This window comes from Myxocyprinus asiaticus, chromosome 20 (genome assembly GCF_019703515.2).
Source record: "Myxocyprinus asiaticus isolate MX2 ecotype Aquarium Trade chromosome 20, UBuf_Myxa_2, whole genome shotgun sequence".
In the NCBI taxonomy this organism is placed as follows: Eukaryota; Metazoa; Chordata; class Actinopteri; order Cypriniformes; family Catostomidae; genus Myxocyprinus; species Myxocyprinus asiaticus.
In genome coordinates, this window is record NC_059363.1 from 26,024,831 (window position 1) to 26,047,781 (window position 22,951).

At 38.8% G+C, this 22,951-nt stretch overlaps 2 protein-coding genes and 1 pseudogene across 5 annotated transcripts in view; 2 read left to right on the forward strand and 1 right to left on the reverse strand.

The window, feature by feature from the left end:
• LOC127410914 (protein eva-1 homolog A-like) overlaps positions 1–4,788 on the forward strand; it is a 32,229-nt gene extending 27,441 nt beyond the window's left edge. For all 3 annotated transcript variants that reach the window (XM_051646162.1, XM_051646163.1, XM_051646161.1), the window contains one exon: positions 3,815–4,788. In XM_051646162.1, the coding sequence (XP_051502122.1) occupies positions 3,815–4,185 (371 nt within the window). In that variant the 3' untranslated portion in view covers positions 4,186–4,788. The remainder of the gene's footprint in view (positions 1–3,814) is intronic.
• Positions 4,789–6,286: 1,498 nt separating this feature from the next.
• Positions 6,287–7,234, reverse strand: LOC127411090 (XK-related protein 5-like; annotated as a pseudogene).
• Positions 7,235–15,845: 8,611 nt separating this feature from the next.
• LOC127410904 (cathepsin B-like) lies at positions 15,846–21,259 on the forward strand. 2 transcript variants are annotated; one of them, XM_051646146.1, is made up of 10 exons: positions 15,846–15,969; positions 17,051–17,174; positions 18,817–18,902; positions 19,268–19,382; positions 19,488–19,603; positions 19,737–19,822; positions 19,951–20,097; positions 20,294–20,410; positions 20,504–20,632; positions 20,774–21,259. In XM_051646146.1, exons 2-10 carry the CDS (start codon positions 17,052–17,054, stop codon positions 20,845–20,847), a joined length of 993 nt encoding a protein of 330 aa, XP_051502106.1. In that variant the 5' UTR covers positions 15,846–15,969; position 17,051; the 3' UTR covers positions 20,848–21,259. The 2 variants fall into 2 exon arrangements, with proteins under 2 accessions (XP_051502106.1, XP_051502107.1); XM_051646147.1 differs by lacking the exons at positions 15,846–15,969; positions 17,051–17,174; positions 18,817–18,902; positions 19,488–19,603 and having other exon boundaries at positions 19,309–19,382.
• The last annotated feature ends 1,692 nt before the right edge of the window (positions 21,260–22,951 follow it).

The window sequence follows — 22,951 nt, forward strand, 5'->3', positions numbered from 1 at the left end:
TGTAACTGAGGCAGGTTTGTAGGCCTCCTTGCTCGCACACACTTTTTCAGTTCTGCCCACAAATTTTCTATCGGATTGAGGTCAGGGTTTTGTGTTGGCCACTCCAATACCTTGACTTTGTTGTCCTTAAGCCATTTTGCCAAAACTTTGAAGGTATGCTCGGGGTCACAGTCCATTTGGAAGACCCGTTTGTGACCAAGTTTTAACTTCCTGGCTGATGTCTTGAGATGTTGCTTCAATATATCCACATAATTTTCCTTCATTATTGTTGGGCCTCAAGTGCTCAGATAGGAGACAAAGGCAGGCCTACACACAGTTCATAAAGCCTGACTGAGGCCTGTAGGAACACTCAAAGCCTGATAACACAAAAACAGTGCCAAAATCAAACAAGGGACAGATCCCATCAAGCCTTGCTCACTTTACACCTAGGTGTGGAATTCTGAAGGATCAAACTCTCAACTCCTCTTGGATGAAATGCACGACAGAACACGTCCCTCAACCATAATGTCATCGAGAGTATAAAACCCTGGAGATTCCTCCTAAGCCTTGCTTCCAGCAACAGTATTCGCCGCGTCTAGTTGAAGCCTCGCTGCCCAAGGAAGTAACGTACGTACCTGAACTTTGGCCATACAATCTCCATCTCGCTGGACGAGCCGAGATTCTCCGTGTTCCACCAAGCACGCTAACGGTTCCGAAGGAGACTGACGAGCAATCCGCGTCTCACCCTTTTGCCTGCAGAAGTGAAGAAGGAAGATGTCTCTGAGTCGACTTCGCTGATATCTCCGCCAACCCACCGAGAATCAGCCGCCGTACCACCCGCCAACAGAGCGAGGAAGCGGCCTCCTGTCATCACCTGAGCTTCGAGGAACCGAGTCGGAGACGGACACACATTCTACCTGCATCCTCACGTGACTCAAGTAAGAGGTTTACATCTGGGCAGAGATAGATTATTATAGTGTATTACTCTTGTGTATCAAGGTTATTGCTTGTAAAGTTTACGGACCGCCGAGTCCACTCATTGCTGCTAATAATACTCAAGGTATTACTGTAACTTACTGTTACCACGAATGAGATTTGCTGTGTTGTAGTCCAACCTGTTGGGCTGTTTGTGCATTTCCGTCGCGGGTGAGACCGGCATACAGAGTTTATCCATTAAAGAACCAACGACCGTGGCGGATGGATTACAAACCGTTCACCGCGTCTCTGAGTGATAAAACTAACATTTGCAATCTCTCCCACGATCGCTAAACCGGCTTCAGTGCGGTCACCCTGTTCTCTCTCTCGTACTAACCGCACACACACACGACCCCTCACAAACATACCCGCACACACATTTGGCAAACAGATAACTTGGCGATAGAGCTCAGCTTTGTCCCAAAGTTATTGTATCAGCAGAGACACGTGTTAAACAGGCAGATGCCATTAACCAGTCTCTCTGCCCACATTCGCAGCCACATTCTCTGACTGGAAACCTCACGTGACGCACTCTCCACGAGAGCCACGCCTGCCATATTGTACACTCCTTCTCTACTCACACACACACACATACACACACCTCTACACTCCTCTCATGTATTATAGGCTTATCTGTTACCATATCCAATCATGTTACTGTTTAGTTTGTAGTTGGAAGTCGGAAGTTTATCGACTGCATTTTATTGATTATTGATTGATTTTACTTCATCAATAAACTTTGTTATACTTTAAAGAGGAGTGTTTTGGTATTGTTCTGCATGCACCTGTGCCAAGAGCTGGCAGGGGATGTCAGTGCTCGGATTCAAGCCTTCATTGTTACCCTTTTGAATGTCGATGTTCTCAGGACGTCGACTTTCCTAAGAGAAGAATCCTATATTGAGACTGATATACTGTCTGGTTATTAGTCCCTGATTCCAGGGTGGTACCCCGGCATTATTCATTCTTATTAATATTCTATTGGTTTTGATAATTGCTAATTATCTTTGATGATTTGAAGGATTAATCAGCTAATGTTGATTCTAATCAATGTTCTATTGATTTTAATAATGAATAATTATCTTTGATCATTATTATTGCTAATAACCAAACCTGCTCCTGAACAAAGCCCAAACATCATGATGGCATCTATTTTGTGAAGTGCACCAGTCCCTCCTGCACCAAAGCACCCCCACAACATGATGCTGCCATCCCCCATGCTTCACGGATGGGATGGTGTTCTTCGGCTTGCAAGCCTCACCATTTTTCCTCCAAACATAACAATGGTCATTATGGCCAAACAGTTCAACAAACAATTTTTGTTTCATTAGACCAGACAACATTTTTCCAAAAAGTAAGATCTTTGTCCCCATGTGCACATGCACACTGTAGTCTGGCTTCTTTATAGCGGTTTTGGAGCAGTGGCTTCTTCCTTGCTGAGCAGCCTTTCAGGTTATGTCGATATAGGACTCGTTTTACTGTGGATATATATACTGGTCTACCTTTTTCCTCCAGCATCTTCACAAGGCCCTTTGCTGTTGTTCTGGGATTGATTTGCACTTTTCACACCAAATTATGTTCATCTCTAGGAGACAGAATGCATCTCCTTACTGAGCAGTATGATAGCTGTGTGGTCCCATGGTGTTTATACTTGCGTACTATTGTTTGTACAGATGAGCGTGGTGCCTTCAGGCATTTGGAAATTGCTCCCAAGGATGAACCAGACTTGTGGAGGTCCACAATTATTTTTATTATTGTTCTGAGGTCTTGGCTGATTTCTTTAGATTTTCCCATGATGTCAAGCAAAGAAGCACTGAGTTTGAAGGTATGCCTTAAAATACATCCACAGGTACACCTCCAATTAAATACACTTCCTATCAGAAGCTAATTGGCTAAAGGCTTGACATCATTTTCTGTAATTTTCCAAGCTGCTTAAAGACACAGTTAACTTAGTGTATGTAAACTTCTGACCCACTGGAATTGTGATAGTCAATTAAAAGTGAAAAAATCTGTCTGTAAACAATTGTTGGAAAAATTACTCGTGTCATGCACAAAGTAGATGTTCTAAATGACTTGCCAAAACAATAGTTTGCTAATATTAAATCTGTGGAGTGGTTAAACAATTAGTTTTAATGTCTTCAGCCTAAATGTATGTAAACTTCTGACTTCAACTGTATCCTTTATGTCTTGTGGCTATTCTTTTGAAACAGTGAGTATTTTAATGTTAAAAAAATTGGCCTCCATTGTAAGTGCCTCACTGTAACCACAAGTTTGGCTTTTTTAAAGAAAAGGAGGAACATGTTGAAATTAATTTTTGTGGTAATCAGCATTATGCCACAAACGCTGTCGATTGAGCTTAACTATAACAAGTAGTTGCTGAGATGAACGCTGGATTTACGTGCAGGCTTTTAATGAAGGTGATGATTGTAATACAAATAATCATGAACTCAGGAAACAACAGCAACAAACAAGAACTGACAAAGAGGGAACAAAACTAGAGGGTATTTATACAAGCAGGAATAAATGAGGGAATGGAGAACAGGTGAGGATGATGGGAAACAGATGGCTGTGATGAGAGCAGTGCACCGTGGAAAATGTAGTTAATGGAAAACAGAGGGCAGAAGACAAAAACTATATCAAAATAAGAGTCCTTGGAAACATAACGTGACACACTACATTAACATTACATACATTAACTTGTATTGAACCCGGAACATTCTATTAAGTCTATCCCTCACAGCCTCGTTTTCATTCCCAAATAAAATATGGCGCTATAAGGTCAATAGTAGGCCTACCTACCTAGTAGTACCAGCAAGTTGTTGTTTCATTAACCACAATGCTAATTTTTTGCTCTTTTCTGCAGATCACCCGGAACGGGCGGCATTGTATTTTGTGTGTGGAGTGTGTTTGGGACTATTTCTCACTCTCATCACGCTAGTGGTACAGATCTCCTGTAGAACTGACTGCAAAACGCAACGAGCGCCCAAGAAAATAGGGAAACCTGCCGAGACCAGTAGCGACACCAGCGGCAGTGATTCGGACTGGGACAATACCTCTGACTTGTCGGCACGGCGCCACCGGCGCTTTGAACGGACGCTCGGTAACATGTTTACCTCCGCCGAAGAGCTGGAGCGCACGCAGCGACTGGAGGAACGAGAGCGAATAATTCGCGAGATCTGGATGAACGGACAGCCAGACATGCCGGGCACGCGAAGCCTGAACCGCTACTATTGAAGTTTTTGAAGCATTGCGGAAACAGCATCATGTGGACAATATCATGGATATTAGCTACACTTTTTGGGGGTAAATAGTAAGGGACTGATAAATGAGCAAAGCCAACACTTATTAGACTTCTGGGGACTGTTCTTCTGGTGGTGGCGCTAAAGTGAAGGAGTAGTTGCTGTTTTAAATAAAACCTGGTTTTATGAAGAATTCGTCATACATTATAAAACAGTGGAGGATAAAATAACATTCTTGAGCTTTTATTATGCTTGACTTGAAATACTGTAATTAGAGTTAAATTTCGTCTGAAATAATTAGAATACAAAAATGCTATGGTCACATTATTAGTGTGCATTTGACAATTCAGATACCTAATTTTTAACTTTTTACTGTTATTTAAGCAAAATGTATTTCTGTTACAAAATGTTTTATGATACAAAAGCTTTGTCTTGGAGCTCAGGGTTTACATGACCTATCCCTCTGTGAAGGATTTGTTGTTGTTGTTAACTGATATAACAAAGGACTGTGCCTTTATTTTAGAACAATTCTTCTAGTTTTAATCGTGCATGGAAGACAATCACCTCTGTTTTTATAATAAATGTTTCACAGTGTGAATTTGTATATGGTGCTAATTTCCTGTAGGTAAAATCCATTCATTTTTTTAGCTCAGCACAGGCAATCTGACAATGGTTCAGAATAGGCAAAATATCCTAATTCTTCATCAGCCATTCTGTTCCCATGACATTCAATACATGCAGCACTCCGATTCCACACTGATTCAATACAATAGTTAAAAAAAAATATTGAATTTGTGAGAAACTTGCATCTGGTTGCCTGTCAGGATCCTGTCACCTTTGTCAGTCTGGTTTATTGTGGTGTCTGGATCCTGACTCTTCGGTCTGGTTCGGTCTTGTTTCTGAGTCGGGATCTGGACACTCATGCTCCATGTCTTGTCTTTTTGTTTGAGCACATGGCTAATGATGGCTTCATTGCCATGTGCTCTTCCTGTCTAGTCTGTTGTGTTTGGTTTGAGCACATGGTTCTTAGTAAGTTCTTTGACATGTGCTCTCCTGTACTGTCTCTCGTCCTGACCCCACCCCCTTGTTACCTCGTTATTAGTTCATTTGCTTCTAATGCTCTCCTTATTACCATCCTTGTTTTCTTGCCTATTTAACCCCATTGTGTTTTTTCTCTTGTGCCAGTTCGTTGTGGATGTTTCCTTGTTACAGGTATTCTGTCTGTGCCACTGGAGATTACTGTTTTGAGCCTGGACCTCAAGGCTCCCCTTCTCCAGCCCTGCAGGGTGGTTTCTGTTGTGTTTTTGTTTATTTTTCATATTAATAAAGCCCATCTACTCTGCTTTTGAGTCCTCACCCTCTCTCTCTCTCCAACCCAACCATGGCAGTTTCCTTCGTTTATATTTAATTTTAAATGTGTATAAGGAGTAATGTGCCAAAAGTTTGTCTGTGCATCCAGTTGCTACATATTTCAATAAAATAAAACTGAATCTTTTAAAACATTTTCTTTTTGACAATACTCCTGTAAGTATATTCTGAAGGTCTCTGCTTCTGCTGCAAGCCAGCTTTGCACAAGCTATCTGAGGTTTGTATTATTGCCCTCTGCTGTCTGTTAAGAACATTCAGTTGAATGACCTTTATTTTGAATTGAGTTTAAATTCCCATTTTAGTACAGATTAGTGGTAGGACAACAAAATTACTTATAAATAACTTTCATAATTTTAAATATTTATAGTAATATGGTAAAGAAGAAATATATAGGCCTAAATGTAAAATGAAAAGTTAATTGATGTTCAGTGTAAAAACTATTAAATAAAAAGCAAACATGATAAAATATATCGTGAAAATATAGATGCTATAAGAGTTCAAACAGATCAAAGAATTCTGATGATGATGAAATGATTTATCAAGCTAACACTGGCATTTGATTTATTGTCAACTATTTTGACATTGAATTGAAAGTTTTGAATTGACAAAATTTTGTCATTTTATAATATATATATAAAAAAAACATGTAAACTGATTTTAATTCACTGAGCTTAAAACGAATTTATATATATATATATATATATATATATATTATAATTTTGTTTAGTTTTGAGGTCTGGTATTGGTGTCGAGGTATAGCATGGGTCCCTGTTTAAAAATTGTTTGGCCGTCAACTGCAGTGCAGCTCCATTATAATGGGACTGATTATGCCAAAATTCTCTTTATCTAAAGTAGCTTCTCTGAGACTATGCGGAGACTGGGGTTCTGCACTAAAGTAAACAGTGCTACTGGAGTCTGCAGGACAGGTGTCATACATTGCACCCTTCAGCATCTTTGATTCACCCTCTGGAGAATGTCTAAACTCAGCACCAGAGAGACCATTGATATGTTCAGCTTCTTCTCTGTTTTCTGTATGGTCAGGACAACTTTCAAAGTGTTCACCTACAACCAATGATGGCTGCTCACAGTGCTTCAGTCCAGAATCTGTCTTGGATACATCATTATTTCCCAGTAAGGCTGAAAGTCCTCTGTCTCCATAGAGGCTGTTGATTTTGCTCGAGTTTCCAGTTTTGAGAGCCAGGTATATTAACATACGATGATGGTGCCAGCAACCCTCTATAAGCTGAACAGAACAGGCTCCTGCTTGTTCCTCAAGAGACAGCACAGCCAGTAACTGAGAAAGTGCCATGCCTGTATTTGGAGAATTCAGGTGTGGTCTCTTTACAGTGTACATCAGAGGTTGTTCTGTTAATAGTTTTAAGGCTCAGTTGACTGAGTCTAAATCTCTGGAGGATCTCAGTGGATTTGGGATGAAGAAATCAGTAGTGAAGGACAACAAAAATGACACCTAGAAAAATAGAGAACAGAAAAAGTATAATTATAACAAGTTACATTATATTATATCAGAGCTGATTAGAAATTGTTCCCAGTTATAGTTGATATTTACTAATGAAGAAGCAACACAGGACAGACACAAGATCACTCATGTTATCCCACAAAGGTTCACTGAGTGAGTCTGAGGCCAGAAGTAGAAGAAAAGTGTTCTCCAACAACATTAACTACAACACAGAAAGAAGGTACTTATCAGTTATCAAAATCAATGAACTATAAAATTATAAAAAGATAAAGAATGGAATTAAAGATGAAAGACCTATAATTTCAGAGTGTTTCTTCAGTTTCGGGTAATTATTTATTAAAACCTCTTTAATTTAATTTAATTTAAAATGTATTAAAACAGATTTAAACTTTTTCTTTTTGTGATATAAAGGTCTTATTACTTGGAAACCTTTTTACAATGCCTTCATCATTTATTTGATGTACTTTTCAAATACTTTTTATGTATAGATTTTATTGTTTTAGCCTTGTCCCAGATATTAAACTATGAAAATCCATAATAAAAATATTTATTATTACATTTTTAAAACTTTGATAATTTGAACAAAGTAAAATAAACATAAACCATTTCGATATTTATTGTGTGAAAATGATTTCTATCCATTTTTCAAAAATTATGACAAGCACACTAAACAATTTTTCCCCTTTGCCCACAAGTGGACAAAAATGTCAGTGAAGAGCATGCTTGAGATGAAATATGAGACATGTATTGTTTGAAGAAATCAAGGTAAACATCACTTGTGAGCAGAATATTTTTATTGGGTGTAATGTCCAGTAAATTTGTAATTTTGAAAAATTATGCAAAAAGTATGAAAATATTTTAATTGTGTATTTAGGATAGAGTCTGCTATTTTATTTCAAAAACATTAATAATGTCATTTCCGCTCCAAGGTGACGCCATGCAAGAAGCAGACGTGTGAGCGACGAGCTCTGCGCACTTTGCTAATTTTTTATTATTCTCATGTTATAAACTGGTGAAATTCGATACACCCAGTTACACATTTGCTCTTTGAGGTAAAACATGGCAAAGAAGTCAAAATCCTCGGGCTCTGGAGACATTAAAAGTCACTTACGTGTTCAGGATGAAAGCCCCGACAGGCCTACAGACCGGGGACTCAATTTAGATGGCGCGGCGGGAGAGGAGATCCAGCGTCAGTTGTCCAACATGTCGGTGATGCTGACGAAGGATCTTGCTGACTTGGACGATCTCGCTGTAAAACGTCGATCGATTACGGTGATGGAAATAAAATTCTCTGAGTTAGTTGCAAGAGTGGCAGATGCTGAGAAACAAATCGATTATTTGGAGTCTTCGGAGAGGGAATCATCCGCTAATCTGCCCGCGACCAAAGTTGATTTGGAACGGGTTCTTGAAAAGCTTGAAGATCTTGAGAATAGAAGCCGCAGGAATAACATTAGAATAGTTGGAATTCCTGAGCATAAGGAGGGCAGAGATATGGTGAAATACCTGGATGAGCTCTTCCCGAGTCTGCTCGACATAACAGGCCACAAGCTGGAAATTGAGCGAGCTCACAGAGTCCCTGCTCGCAGATTGGCTGAGGGAGACAGGCCCCGATCGATTCTGGCCAGATTTCTGAGATCATCCGATAAAGATCTTGTGTTGTGCCAGGCGAGGAGCAAAGGAAAGCTTTCTTGGAGGAATCATAATATTTTCTTGTTCCCGGACTTTGCGAGTTCAACAAGAGAGAAACGCGATCAGTTCAGGGAATACAAGAAACTCTTGCATCAACGTAAGATCACTTTTGCATTTGCGAAGAATGGTCGCAAAGTATTTACATGTCCCAATCAGGCAATGTCTTTTATAGAATCAATAGGTGAGTAAACCATCAGATGTTTCTCATGTGAGTGGGTCGACTCGCTCTACTCTGGTTTTTGAGGAAACTGGGCGTCATTTTGGTTTCTTTCTGCTTTGGCTCCGCCTAGCGGCTGGAGTTTGTTTTGTGAATAACACTTTTCCTTAAAGAAACTTTTGCATTGACAGAAGATCACTTTTACATTGAAGTTCCCAGCAAGTTTGAGAGTGGACACTACAGATGACCACAAAATATCTACATGCTGCTCACACAAAGGATGTCTTTTATAAAGTTGATGGATTGAGTAAGTCATGGTATATACTTTTATACGGCCTCCGAGTGAATTGACTTGATCATCCGGGGAACCGGGATGCCGGATTTGTTTCTTTTTGTGTTGGTTCCGCCTAGCGGCTGGAGTATGTTCTGTTAAATAACACTCCTTTGGAACAGCTGGGGATTTATCTTTCGTTCTTCGTGCTTATGCCTCCTGCTGGCTGGAGTTTGTTTTGTTGAGTATCTTTACGGGACACTGGAATGATCACGTCATCTGCTGAACTCATAACAGCTGGCTCACTGAACATTCGTTTGTCTGTCCGAGGAATCTGAACGGTTTTATATCAGACGGAATTTGTTTTGTGGAAGATCACACCTTTGAGACAGTTCTGTGAATGAATCTACATGTTCTTTGTGTTCATTCTGCCTATTGGCTAAGGTTTATTTTACAAAGTATTTTCTGTTATGTAATTGTGCCTCACAAATTTGTGAGGCAAAATTGTGCATTACGATGGCAAAGCTGTCGTGGGGGCTCGTGGGCGTTCATGGACCTTTTGAGTTTAGAGGGATTGTCGCCGGTTGGCACTTACGTGCGCGGGGTTAATGCACACGTTTTTCTTTTTTCTGTTTGTTTTGTTCGGGGAGACGTTCGGGGTTTGATTGTTTCACTAATGGGGAATGTGGTCTGTATTATTTTATTTTTGACACAATTTATTTTTTCTACTTTATCAAAATGTCAATTGTTAAAATGAGTGGATTGTCTCTCTCCACATGGCATGTAAATGGGTTGGGGCACCCTATAAAAAGAAGGAAGGTTATTACGTAAGAAATATGATATAGTGTTTCTTCAAGAAACGCATCTTTCCCCACAGGATGCTGAAAAATTTGGGAAGATATGGGGTGGACATGTTTTTTTTAGTGCTGGCTCAAGTAAGAGCAAAGGAGTCATTATATTGGTAAATAAGCATCTATAATTCTCAAATCTCAAACAGATTAAAGATAAATTAGGCAGAGTAATTATTGTTTAAGCTGAAATTCAGGGGCAAAGGTTTATTTTGGCTAATATTTACGCACCTAATGCTGATGATCAGGGCTTTTTTTTTAGATCTTGAAGGGATGTTGCAAGCCGCTGGCACCCCTCATGATATAATATTGGGAGGAGACTTTAATCTATTGACGGACTCAGTCCTTGATCATAGTGAAGCAAAAGTGTATAAGCCCCCTAGAGCGACAATGACACTTCACAGGATGTGTAAAAATCTTGGTCTTACAGATATTTGGAGACTTTTGAACCCATCTGGTAGGGACTATACATTTTTTTCATCAGTCCATAAGATTTATTCTAGAACAGATTTTTTTTTTTTATATCTAAGTCCCTCATTTCATCTGTTGTTGATTGCTCAATTGGAAACATCTTAGTCTCAGATCACGCCCTGGTGAGTTTAGAGGTGTTGCCACATATAGAGAAAAATAAATCATATAGTTGGAGCTTTAATTTATCCCTTTTGCAAAATCCTGATTTCCAACAAATGTTAAAGACTGAAATCAGTGTTTATATGGAGACCAACTGGTCCTCAGTATCCTCTGTGGGCATGGCTTGGGAGGCACTTCAGGCGGTTCTTAGGGATCGGATCATACAGTATGCCTCATTCATCAAAAAATCCAAAGCACGAGAATTCGTGGAGTTGGAAGGAAATATTAAAAGTGCCGAGGCAGAGCTGAAGCGCCGTTTGTCGTCTGATGGCCTCAGAGAATTGACCTGATTGAAATATAAATATAATACTATTTTGTCGTGGAAAGTGGAGTTTTGGTTATTCAGGGCAAGAAAGTCATACTTTGAGTCGGGGACAAAGCAGGGAAGCTTTTGGCTAGATATATAAAGCAGAGAGTCTCTTTTTCTATCATTCCCTCAGTGAAATCTGCTGGTGGTGAAATATTTACCTTGGCCATTGATATTAATAATGCCTTTAAAGAATTCTATCTTGATATTTATAGCTCCATGATGAAGATATTAGGAACTTTGTGGAACCATTAGATCTCCCTAAACTGACAACTGAGCAAAAAAACTCTCTTGATTCTGAGATAACCTTGGAGGAGCTTGATGAGGTGATTAAGGCCCTGCCTACAGGCAAGGGCCTGACGGCTTTGCCGCTGAGTTTTTCAAATCTTATGCTACAGAAATGGCTCCACTTTTGTTAGAAGTTTATATGGAATCATTAAAGAATGGAAAGCTTCCTCCAACCATGACACAAGCCCGGATCAGTCTGATTCTTAAAAAGGACAAAGATCCAAGTGAGTGTAAGTTACCGTCCAATTTCCCTGATCCAGTTAGATGTAAAAATTTTGTCAAAAATTCTGGCTAACCGATTAAGTAAAGTTATGACATCTCTTATACATATAGATCAGGTGGGGTTTATTCAGGGCTGTAGCTCTTCTGATAACATTAGGCGTTTCATCAATATCATGTGGTCAGTAGCGAATGATCAATCTCCGGAAGGCATTTGATATGGTAGAATGGGATTATCTTTTTAAGATTTTGGAAATGTATGGGTTTGGGAGTACTTTTATTGGTTGGATTAAGTTACTTTATAGACACCTTGTAGCAGCGGTACTAACAAATGGACTAAATTCAGATTATTTTCCTCTGGATAGGGGCACCCGGCAAGGTTTCCCTCTTTCCCCATTATTGTTCAGTCTTGCCCTGGAAACATTAGCAACCGTGATAAGAAAGGAGGATGATTTTCCAGGGGTGATTGCGGGAGGTGTGGCGCATAAGCTTCTGCTTTACGCAGATGATATTTTATTATTCGTCTCCAACCCCTCTAGATCTATGCCTTGCCTCCACGTAATTATTAATTCCTTTTCCAAGTTCGAAGGATACAAAGTCAATTGGTCTAAATCCGAAGCTTTGGCTTTGACAGCGTACTGTCCAGTAACGGCCTTCCAGCCGGGCGCCTTCCAGTGGCCCAAACAGGGCATTAAGTATTTGGGAATTTTATTCCCAGCAAATTTGTCTGATTTAGTCAGAGTTAATTTTGATCCCTTAATAAAAAGGTTTTCGAATGATGTGGACAGGTGGGCTTCATTACACTTATCGATGATTGGGAAGTTTAATGTAATTAAAATGAATTGTATTCCAAAATTCAACTACCTGTTACAATCTCTCCCTATAGATGTCCCCCTCTCTTATTTCAGGCAATTTGATAGCATAGCGAAGTCCTTCATTTGGAATGGTAAGCGTGCCAGGTTCAATTTTAATAAGTTACATAGGCCGATGGACAAAGATGGGCTAGGCCTACCCAAGATTCTGACATTTGGCTCATTGGTCGCTTCCACCTGAAACAGCCCCTCCCTGGTTTTGCATTGAACAAGAACTTCTTGCCCCTATTTTGCCATTGCAAAGCCTTTCCATCAAACTAACCAAAGAAGTTAAATCACACCCCGTTATTTCACATTTGCACTCAGTATGGACAAAAGTGTCCAGAGTGTTTAATTCAGATATTTATCTAAATGTTGCTTCGAGCCTATGGCTAAACCCCAAACTATGCATTAATAAGTCCCCTTTTTGTTGGTCTGAGTGGATTGCGAGGGGGGTTAATACACTCGGTGATCTTTATGAGAGTGGTGTGATGAGATCCTTTGAAAATTTGGTTCAATATTTTGGGATCCCTAGATCTCAGTTTTTTTAGGTATCTTCAGCTACGACACTTGCTCTGTACTATTTTTGGGAATAGCATACACCCCCCTAGAGCGGCAGATACTCTGGGAGAGGTGATTTCTGCTTTTGGAAAAGGCCATGAGTCATCAGTGTATTACTCCTTATTAATTCAGAGTCTGGGGGACGGAGTCTCAACCACTCTCAAAAGATTATGGGAGAGGGACTTAGACCTGGAATTGGAGGAGGGAGAATGGGCTAGGATTTTAAAAAAACATAAAAACTGCATCTAGAGATGCAAGGGTGAGCCTTATACAATTCAAGATTTTACATCGGTTCTATTGGACCCCCTCTAAATTGTACAGGCTTGGTCTTAAAGACACACCCACCTGCTGCAGATGCCAATCAGAGTATGGAGATTTAACCCATGTCTTTTGGGGGTGTGTGGAAATTCAAAAGTTTTGGTTAAAGGTGCAGAGTCTGGTTTGCGAGGTGTTAGGTATTCAGGTATTATTCTGCCCCAGACTCTATATCTTGGGTGATGGGGCGGTCATTGACATTGTAAGTAGACACATAAAGAATTGGGTCTTAACCAGTTTCATGATCGCCAGGCAGATCATTTTGAGGGGCTGGAGGGCGGCTGGAGCACCCTCTTTTCAGGAGTGGTGCTCTTAGATGGGAAGGGTGGAGGCCTTTGAGGAAGTTACATTCAGAGGAATGGGGAGGTATAAAGTGTTCGTGGAGAAATGGGGTGGGTATTTGTAATTTGTGGATGTGTGATTATTGTTGTGTTTTTTTTTATTATTTGTTTATTTATTTATTTTTTATGTATTTTTTTTATTTGTGTGCATGTGTGTCTATGTCATTTAAGACCACTGCTATGTTGCTGGGGCTAGGGTGGGATTGCGAGGGGGAGGAGTAATTTTATTACTTCCATTAAAAAAAAATTTTAAGCTGAGCTGGCTTGTTCCCAAATTACTGTAAGAGAAATGAAGTCATCTACCTGGTGACAGATCAAGTCATCAAGTTGGTGTGTAGGATGAATAAACTGTAGGTCTGCAGTAGACTCTGAGGCAGGCTGAGTGACAGGGCCTCGATCATACACAGAGCAGACACATCAACCTGCTGCATTAGTAATGCCCCAACCTTAACTTGCCCACCCTGAGACTTCAAACAATGTCATAACCTACTAAAAAACACTATGTTAATTTTAATTAATGTTTTTTTTTTATGTTTAATTTAGTATTTAATGAATAATTCTAGCCAAGAATTTTATGTAATGTTTCTGACTTCTGAAAGATGCCCAGATGAAAACAGGGCACAAGAATGAGTGAAGGCTTGGGTTTTTCTGCTTCAGTGATGTGCCACTTCAGACTAGGCAGTTGCACAGCTGTGGCCGGCAGACACAGACCCAAAGTCAGCCAAGCCAGCAGCTCATTTCCCATGCAGAGGTAGTTCATAAAGAACAGTACAACTGAAAAGACAAATAATCACACAACAAAGTAAAATTTGATTACATTAGAGATCAGACTATGCTGTTGAATGTTATTTAGGAGGATCCTTGGACTGAAGACAAATGCTTATATGTGTGATTGCATGGCTGAAAAAAAGTGGGGGTTTTCAATTCACTTTGGAAGAACTTTTAAATAAATGTATATTACATTTCTCTTTTCTGAACAACTGGTGAACATTTTCAATAACACTTTATAATAGCTAATGTTCAATAATAATTAATAGTAAATAATTAGTAATTAACAAACATTCCATTTTGCAGAACAGATCAGAAGTTCTTTCAAATATGAGTAATATGAACAAATATGGATTCAGTTTCATTTCAGTTACATTTCTTTATATTTCAGGGTACATTAACTAATGATCTGTTAAGCATTATGTTTGTTAATAACGTTAAAATGTACTATAACGTATAAAAAATGTTCTTTATCGAGTATGTCTCTAATGTGAAGCAGCTGTGTCAGTAGAACACGCCCCCTCTAGTCTCCATTCATGAAAAGGGCGCTCAAATACAGTGAAACCATGGCAACAATAATGTACAAGAACACAAGAACGGAACTCATAAAACGACAAGTCCAAGCAGGCAAAAACACCATTCACGGCTCAACCTAAACGCAACATGTTGTCAAATATGTGTTTGTAGTCAAAGAAAGTGGTTTGGAAAGGAACTAAAATAAAAAAAATAAAATAAAATAACTCACGTGCCGCTTTCTCCAATAAAATAATGACTCCTGAAAAAGAGTAGAGGCAAACGTGACTCCATATGACCACTCTTCTTTATTGATTCTGCATTGTTGCACTGTACCTTCCTCTTTCAAAGTTTGTGGTAATACTTCAGGTTTGGAAGGACAGGAGCCTCGCGCTTTGTATAATATTGGCTCGTTCAGTTTTTTGGAGACTGGGGCTTAATGTGACGTCATAACTCGAGCAACCCAATATAAAAGTTATAACATCGCAGATATGTGTTATTCTTGCCATTAATTATGAGTTTAAGTTATTGTATGAAATGAGAAATGTCAACTTATTCTTTCACTGAGAATTTTTATTTAGTTAGTTTTTTTATGTAATTTTATATTACATACTTATATTTAATTTAGGCCTATTATAGATGATGTAGGGTACAACGTAGCTAAAGGTACCCCTTAAGGAAAATTAGCTTTTTTTTCTGGTCACAAAGTGTATCAAGTTTGATTAATATATATATATATATATATATATATATATATATATATATATATATATATATATATATATATATATTGAATATCGATGGAGCAAAATAATTTGTGTTTTGTTATAATAATTTGTTATAATAATAATTTGTGTTGTTTTGATTATTATTATTTTGATTGAAATTTTAAAAGGAAATTTGGGGTAAAAGGCCCCCACACTTGAGGCCAAATTCCAAAATGCAGATTTCATCACATTTACATATGAAACTAAATCACAAGAGCACTGAGATTACTCAAGTGAAGCGATTTGTGATCACGTGAGGGTCATCAGATTTTGCGCACATGATTCATCACGTGGTCTCTCTTTGCTTTATAAACGCCACCATTGTGCGTCGCGTTTGGACTGTTGTTTATTTCCGCCCAGTGAGGCAGTTTTAAGAGCACAAGGAACGCTGTCAGCAGACGAAACACAGGTATGTTTGTTATATTCTTAAAATATACATGTAAACCATTTAGGTATGTTAATATCTGATAAGTTATTCTCAGGCATGTTTGATCACATCGGTTGACAGTGCAGCATATCTCTAATATTGCAAGTCACCGTAGGAAACAGTTATGAGGAAATCAAGTTAATCTTTCTTTACTAAAACACATCATTATCTGATAAATTCAGTTATATGAATAAGGTTACCGTCTTGTATTGATGAGAAATGCATTCACGCTGTCTTTGTTTGTTTTGTTTTTTTAAGCTATGTAAACAAGGCCTGCAGTTAAAAGCGAAACGAAAGTGAGCGATCTGGAAATCAGAGCTCATTTTGAGCACATGTGAACGCTTCACTAGCTGTAGTAGACATCTCGTCGCCAGTTTTTCTTACAAATACACTATTAGGTTTCAAACACTGGTGATATCACATAGTAAACTGCTTTGATGCGGTATGTGGCTTTGGATTTTTATTTTTTTACATCTACGTTCTATAAAGGACTCTCAAGTGATTTAACCCATCTTGATTCAGTGCTTTTGAGTTTATGTAGTAGTCCAGTTTACATCAAGGTTATTGTGGATCAGAATAGGCTGGGATTGCCTGTAAATCAGCAGGTAATTTCTGCTGACTCATGCACTATCAAAGATCATGATGGTGATGTCAATAGTCAGACCACCTTTACAGGAAGTGTAACTAACATTCACTTTAATACCTGACCCTACTTGTTTTGTCTTCTGGTTGTGTAACCATTGAGGTGTAGAGCATGTTGTTCTTAAACGTCTTGAGCTTTCATTTCTGCATCATTGCAGCCCAAAGAGGACACTACTGTTGGCAGTCAGAGGTCCGTTTCGCCTCAAGTGCCACGGAACGTGTTCTTGAAGTTATGTAGCACTTTATGCTTGTGGTGTTATTTGAGATTTCAGTGTACTGTTTACAGTATTTTTATTGAAATGATAGGATGAGATGCTGTTATTTCTAAGTATTTGAAAAGGTCTTTGTTTTGGGGTTGCTTAAACCCCTTTCAGATATGTTGGCTGAAGTGGAAATGTAAAATTATTATTTTGTCTTTCAGAATGTGGCGACTAGCCTTCCTGTGCCTGATCTCAGCCCTCTCTGTTAGCTGGGCTCGACCGCGCCTTGCTCCTCTCTCCCATGAGATGGTCAATTTCATCAATAAAGCAAACACTACTTGGATGGTAAGCCATGCAATCTTACCAGAGATGGACCCGATAATCTGTTTGACTGATTATCTGATATTTTCACTTTCACTTTACCGGTTATTGGTTCTTTAATATCTGGTTTACTGAAAGATTGACAAGGCTTCACATTTTTAAATATTAAGTTGGGGGGTCCTGGGTAGCTCAAAGTAAAGATGCTGACTATCACACCTGGAGATGCAAGTTCGAATCCAGGGCGTGCTGAGTGACCAGTTGGACAGGTTGCTAGGGTGGGTAGAGTCATGTTGTGTTAACCTCCTTGTGGTCGCTATAATGTGGTTCTCGCTCTCGGTGGGGTGTGTGGATGCCACAGAGGATAGCGCGAGCCTTCACGCGCTACATCTCCGTGGTAACGCACTCAAGCCACGTGATAAGATGTGCGGATTGACCGTCTCAGACGCAGAGGCAACGGAGACTTGTCGTCCAACACCCGGATTGAGGCGAGTCACTACGCCACCACGAGGACCTAGAGCGCACTGGGAATTGGGGAAAAAAAGGGGAGAAAATCCCCCACAAAAATAAAGTTAGGGCCTTTGCACAAGTGTACATGGCTACTAAAACTAGTCAAATTAATTATGTCGAACGTGTGCAATAAACAGTTCACCTTTTAGAGGTTTAAAAAAATAATATTCGGTCATGAATATTGGTTATCAGACGCTTAACAAAAAGATAATTGGTATCGGATCAGTCATTAAAAAATGATGTTGGTCAATCTCTAAGCTTTATGCGGTCATTTTAAAGAGTACTATGAGTCTGTATTGGGTTTAAACAGTTTGTCTGTAAGGTGGTTTCATTCTCTTGTTTAAAGGGTTAGTTCACCCAAAAATGAATTCTCTCATTTACTCACCCTCATACATTTAAGATGTGTATGAATGACTTTCTTCTGCAGAACAAAAATGAAGATTTTAGAAGAATATTTAAACTCTGTAGGTTCATACAATGCAATTGAATTGTGACCAGAACTGTGAAGCTCTAAAAAGCACAACGTCATCATTAAAGTATCCAAACAACTCCAGGGATTTAATTGGTGTCATCTGAAGTGATTGGTTTTGGGGGAGAACAGACCAAAATGTAACGCTTTTTTTTTTTTTTTTTTTTCCCACTCAATCCTGACGGCAGTCTACTTGGCGATCATGATTTAAAGCTCTATTACACTTCCTATAGCGCCAACTAGTGCTCTGCGCTTGCTTCAAGTACTTGGAAATGTAATCGATTTGGAAATCATGATCGTGCCTAGAGATTGCAATGGCAAGATGTACAGTGAATAAGGAGGTATATTTTGGTCTGTCCTCATGCAAAACCAACTGGATGACTTCAGAGGGCATGGATTAAACTACTGGAGTCGAATGGATTACTTTAAAGCTGCCTTTATTTGCTTTAAGCTTCAAAGCTCTGGCCACCATTAACTAGCGTTGAAATGACCTACAGAGATGAAATATTCTACAAAACAAAACAAACAAAACAATTGTGTTCTACAGAAGAAAGTCATGGACATATGTAAAGACTTGAGGGTGAGTAAATAAGAGAATTTTCATTTTGGGATGAACTGTCCTTTTAATGCTGTAGAATATTAAACATTGAATTAATTTTTAATGTCTATATGAATTTTTCTCTTCTGAAGGCTGGGCATAACTTCCATAATGTGGACTACAGCTATGTGAAGAGGCTCTGTGGGACTTTTCTGAAAGGACCCAAACTCCCTGTCATGTGAGTGCAACTTGTGTATGGTGTAGGGGTGAGACATATAGAGGAAGTACAAATAGCTAATTTGCGGTCTTTCTCTGCATTTGACATTGCTCTGTCACATGCTGCTGCTATTTTTATTTCCTTGGTAAAGGATCTTTTATAGAATTGATTTACTGTACTGGATTGAATTGTCTTTTTTTTTTCTGTTTTTGCAAGGTGTGTTATTTTTTAATTGTTTGATCGCCGCCTGTATTTGCCATGAAATAGCCATTGTAGCTGATATGGCAATAAACGCCAAACATGCTGAACATTATTTCCTTGGTCAATTTACTGCTTTCACTTCTGCCTTCTCAATCTTGTGTAACACCCCATCTTATTTTAAACAGGGTGCAGTATGCTGATGATCTCAAGCTTCCTACTAACTTTGATGCCAGAGAACAGTGGCCCAACTGCCCCACTATTAAAGAGATCCGAGACCAGGGCTCTTGTGGTTCATGCTGGGTGAGGACTCTTTCTGGTGGACACAGTGTAATCATAAATGCAGTGATATATGGGTTAGTTTTGTGTCTTTACTGCTGTTTGACCAGAACTTGCTCATCTTTGCAGGCTTTTGGTGCTGCTGAAGCAATCTCGGACAGAGTGTGTATCCACAGCAATGCCAAAGTGAGTGTAGAGATCTCCTCTCAGGACCTGCTAACCTGCTGTGACCGCTGTGGCATGGGGTAAGTAAGGCTGCAGAGTGAGCTTGGGCACATTTAGCAAGGTTGTCAAGGGATTTCTAATATTGGAATACATTTTATCCAGTTTTTGTAATGTATGGTGGCTGACAAGGTCTCGTTTTCTTTGTAACTCCAGATGTAATGGTGGCTATCCATCTGCTGCCTGGAACTTCTGGAGCGAAGAAGGCTTGGTGACTGGTGGACTATACAACTCTCACATTGGTTGGTGTTTGTCCTGCTGTAGAAGTTCTGCATGTTTACAAAGAATGCTTAACTACATTTGTAATTTTTTTTTTTTTTTTATTTATTTTTTTTATTTTTTATTTTTTAAATAATAAAAAAAAAAACAGGCTGTCGCCCATACACTATTGAGCCCTGTGAGCATCATGTGAACGGCAGCCGCCCGCCCTGTACTGGAGAGGGTGGAGACACGCCCAACTGTGAGATGTCATGTGAACCTGGCTACAGTCCCCCTTACAAGCAGGACAAACACTTTGGTAAGAACACCGTGGAAACCAGATTCCATCTCCCTTGCTATTTGCTTTTAGTTCATGGCATCTCCCTTGTATAACTTTCAGTACCAGTTTAGATGCGAGATGCTTTCAATATTGAACGTTGCTGATCTGTTTGTGCTTAAAGATGTGAATTCTCGGATGGAATTCTTCTGTTTGGTCACACTGTTTGTCATTGCAGGAAAGACTTCCTATAGTGTCCCATCCAATGAGAAGCAGATTATGAAGGAGCTGTATAAGAATGGACCAGTAGAGGGAGCTTTCACTGTTTATGAGGACTTCCTACTTTATAAGTCTGGTTGGTTTCAGTCTATTATCTATTTATTTGGCTAAAGTCACATGAATAGGTTGATTTTGTTGGTTCTCTCCTAAACATCATCATCTGTTGTAGGGGTTTATCAGCATGTTAGTGGATCTGCATTAGGTGGCCATGCTATTAAGATTCTGGGTTGGGGAGAGGAGAATGGCACCCCCTACTGGCTAGCTGCTAATTCCTGGAACACTGACTGGGGTGAAAATGGTGAGGATTTTTTTTTTTTTTAAGGATGGTGATCCAAGAAATTGTCTTCAGTTTGCTACCTTTTTGTTGCAGTGCATTACCAGATTTTCTCATGGAATAATCTGCATTAATTGTGGGTTCATATGATATTCTTGTCTCAAGGTTTTTTCAAGATTCTCAGAGGTGAGGACCACTGTGGCATTGAATCAGAAATTGTGGCTGGAATTCCCATGTAATTTCTTGACATCTAGGAGAAGAGAGGTGGAGAAACGAGCGCCCTGTTCAAAATGAAGACAAGGAATGTCTCTAATTTCAGTTTAAGAGGACTGCCATCCTTGATGGCCATAATACAATGACCGACAAGTTGAGACATACCCTTTTAAGATAGGGGCCCTCTGATCAGGTACATTTCTTTTAGAAGTTTTTAATTTGAGCGGTTTGAATTTGAGTAAGACTTCATGTACAACTACTGAATGTGTCACTAGTGCAAGTCATTGAAGTCCAGTTTTAGACCACAGTATAAAAGTATTTTTAACGTAACTTGCTCTCAAAAAAAAGATTTGCTTTAGGTTAAATTTGTTTTTACTTTGTATTTGAGTTTTAATGCCTTGTCTCAAATGTAATAAAAATGTATATAGAGTCCCAAAACGCTTTGCCTGGATTTGATCACTTTCATTTAGCAGGGAGATATTTCCAAGCCATTATTTTGGTTCTGTCTGGGCAAAACTGAGAAACAACTTTTTTTTTTTTTTCCCCCCCCTTTGCATTACCTTGTATTGAAAGGAACCGTATAGATTTTATTTTCTTAGAGTAGACAAGTCAGAAATTGAGTTGGCACTAATGCAGGGGAAACACCCCCTTAACATGTGATTTATATTTTATTCTAAGCCTAATACCTGGTCACAGAGTTTAAATTCATAGGTAACTTTAAGAATTTTAAATTCATGTTAATAAACTGACTAAATTAAAGTACTTGACATAAGGCTGATGCACACTGTTCTTTTAAGTGCCCTTATAAACTAGATCCAGGTTGCAAACACTGCCCCATAATACAATTTATAAACCTACTGTAGAAGTTGTCAGTGTTTACCATAGACTTGTTGGTAGGGCTGTCATGATTATGAAATTTGACTGATTGTCAAACAAATAATTGCAATTGTTTTAGGGCATGATAATTGTTTAAATTGTCATACCGTATTAAGGCGCACATGTGCTTCATACACCTGAAGTCATTTCTCCGTATTTAACGTCAAATATGTAAATATTAAAAAAGGGATATGATTTCCTTTTAAGGCTTTAAAAAAATTGAGTGACGTGAGATGTTTTATATATCAAAATATTTCTGAATACTTTGTCTCTTTTTGATCAACTTTTTAGTTTTGGTCAATTTTACATTTACACTGTTTTTGGAACTCTGAAATTTTTATAAATTTTTTTCAATTTATATATATTATGCAATAGCATAAAATTTATGACCTAATTTCATACGTTATTTTTATTTTAAACCCGCAACCCCTTGCTTCTCATGAAGCAAAACCATTGAATTCGTTTCATTTGGTCACTCCACAGAAACAGAGTAATCATGCCCATTAACAATGCGTGTGTGAACAAGCTATGACCGGAAACATTTGCCATTTACGCGATCATTTTAAAGTGAAGCCGGAGAGCTTTTGCGATCACTGTAAGGGGGAAGTCACCCACTGGTCCAAGGACTGTATCCAATGGCGTGGCTAAAGGTCTCCTGCGTGTTCTGTCTTATCGTGTACGACATTAAATAATACTTTTGATTTGAGTTCCATGTTTTATTAATCTTATTTATTTTCTTTATTTCATCTGACTCCAATTATGAAAAACCTCGATGTATCTATGCTCTGAATTTTAGTAATTCTCTCTTCTAGACTGCATTTGTTATTTCAATGTTATTTGGGTCCTGTGCTGGCTGGACACAGGTCCTTTTTAAATACAAATTCATCAGTTTCAGATATTAGTAAGTTTTAGACTAAGTCCTTATAGGTTCTCTGCTTTATCAGTTTAGTCTTATTTGGCTAAGTTCTATAATAGATTCTCTGTTTACCGTTTAGCCCCAGTCAATTAAAGTCTTGTTTTACAGATTCTCGGTCCTACCTTTTAGTATTCCCATTTAATTCTACTTGGCTAAGATCTATAATAGATTCTCGGTTTACTGTTTGGCCTTTTATATACTTAACTAATGGGTTACTTCTGAAGTAGCTTAAGCCAACTGACCATAGATTTGTAGTTAATAAGAAATACTAGAAAATAGTCCTTCAGAATGAATCATAATAATTTATTTACCAGGTAATAGTAATAGTCAAACAATCA

What these genes read in the sequence shown, in the direction of transcription:
- LOC127410904 (XM_051646146.1), top strand. Translation starts at nt 17,052, where the DNA reads ATGTGGCGACTAGCCTTCCTGTGCCTGATCTCAGCCCTCTCTGTTAGC. An exon ending in GGACCCAAACTCCCTGTCAT is followed by an intron (nt 18,903 to 19,267) that starts GTGAGTGCAACT and finishes TATTTTAAACAG; the next exon opens with GGTGCAGTATGCTGATGATC. An exon ending in CTTCCTACTTTATAAGTCTG is followed by an intron (nt 20,411 to 20,503) that starts GTTGGTTTCAGT and finishes CATCTGTTGTAG; the next exon opens with GGGTTTATCAGCATGTTAGT.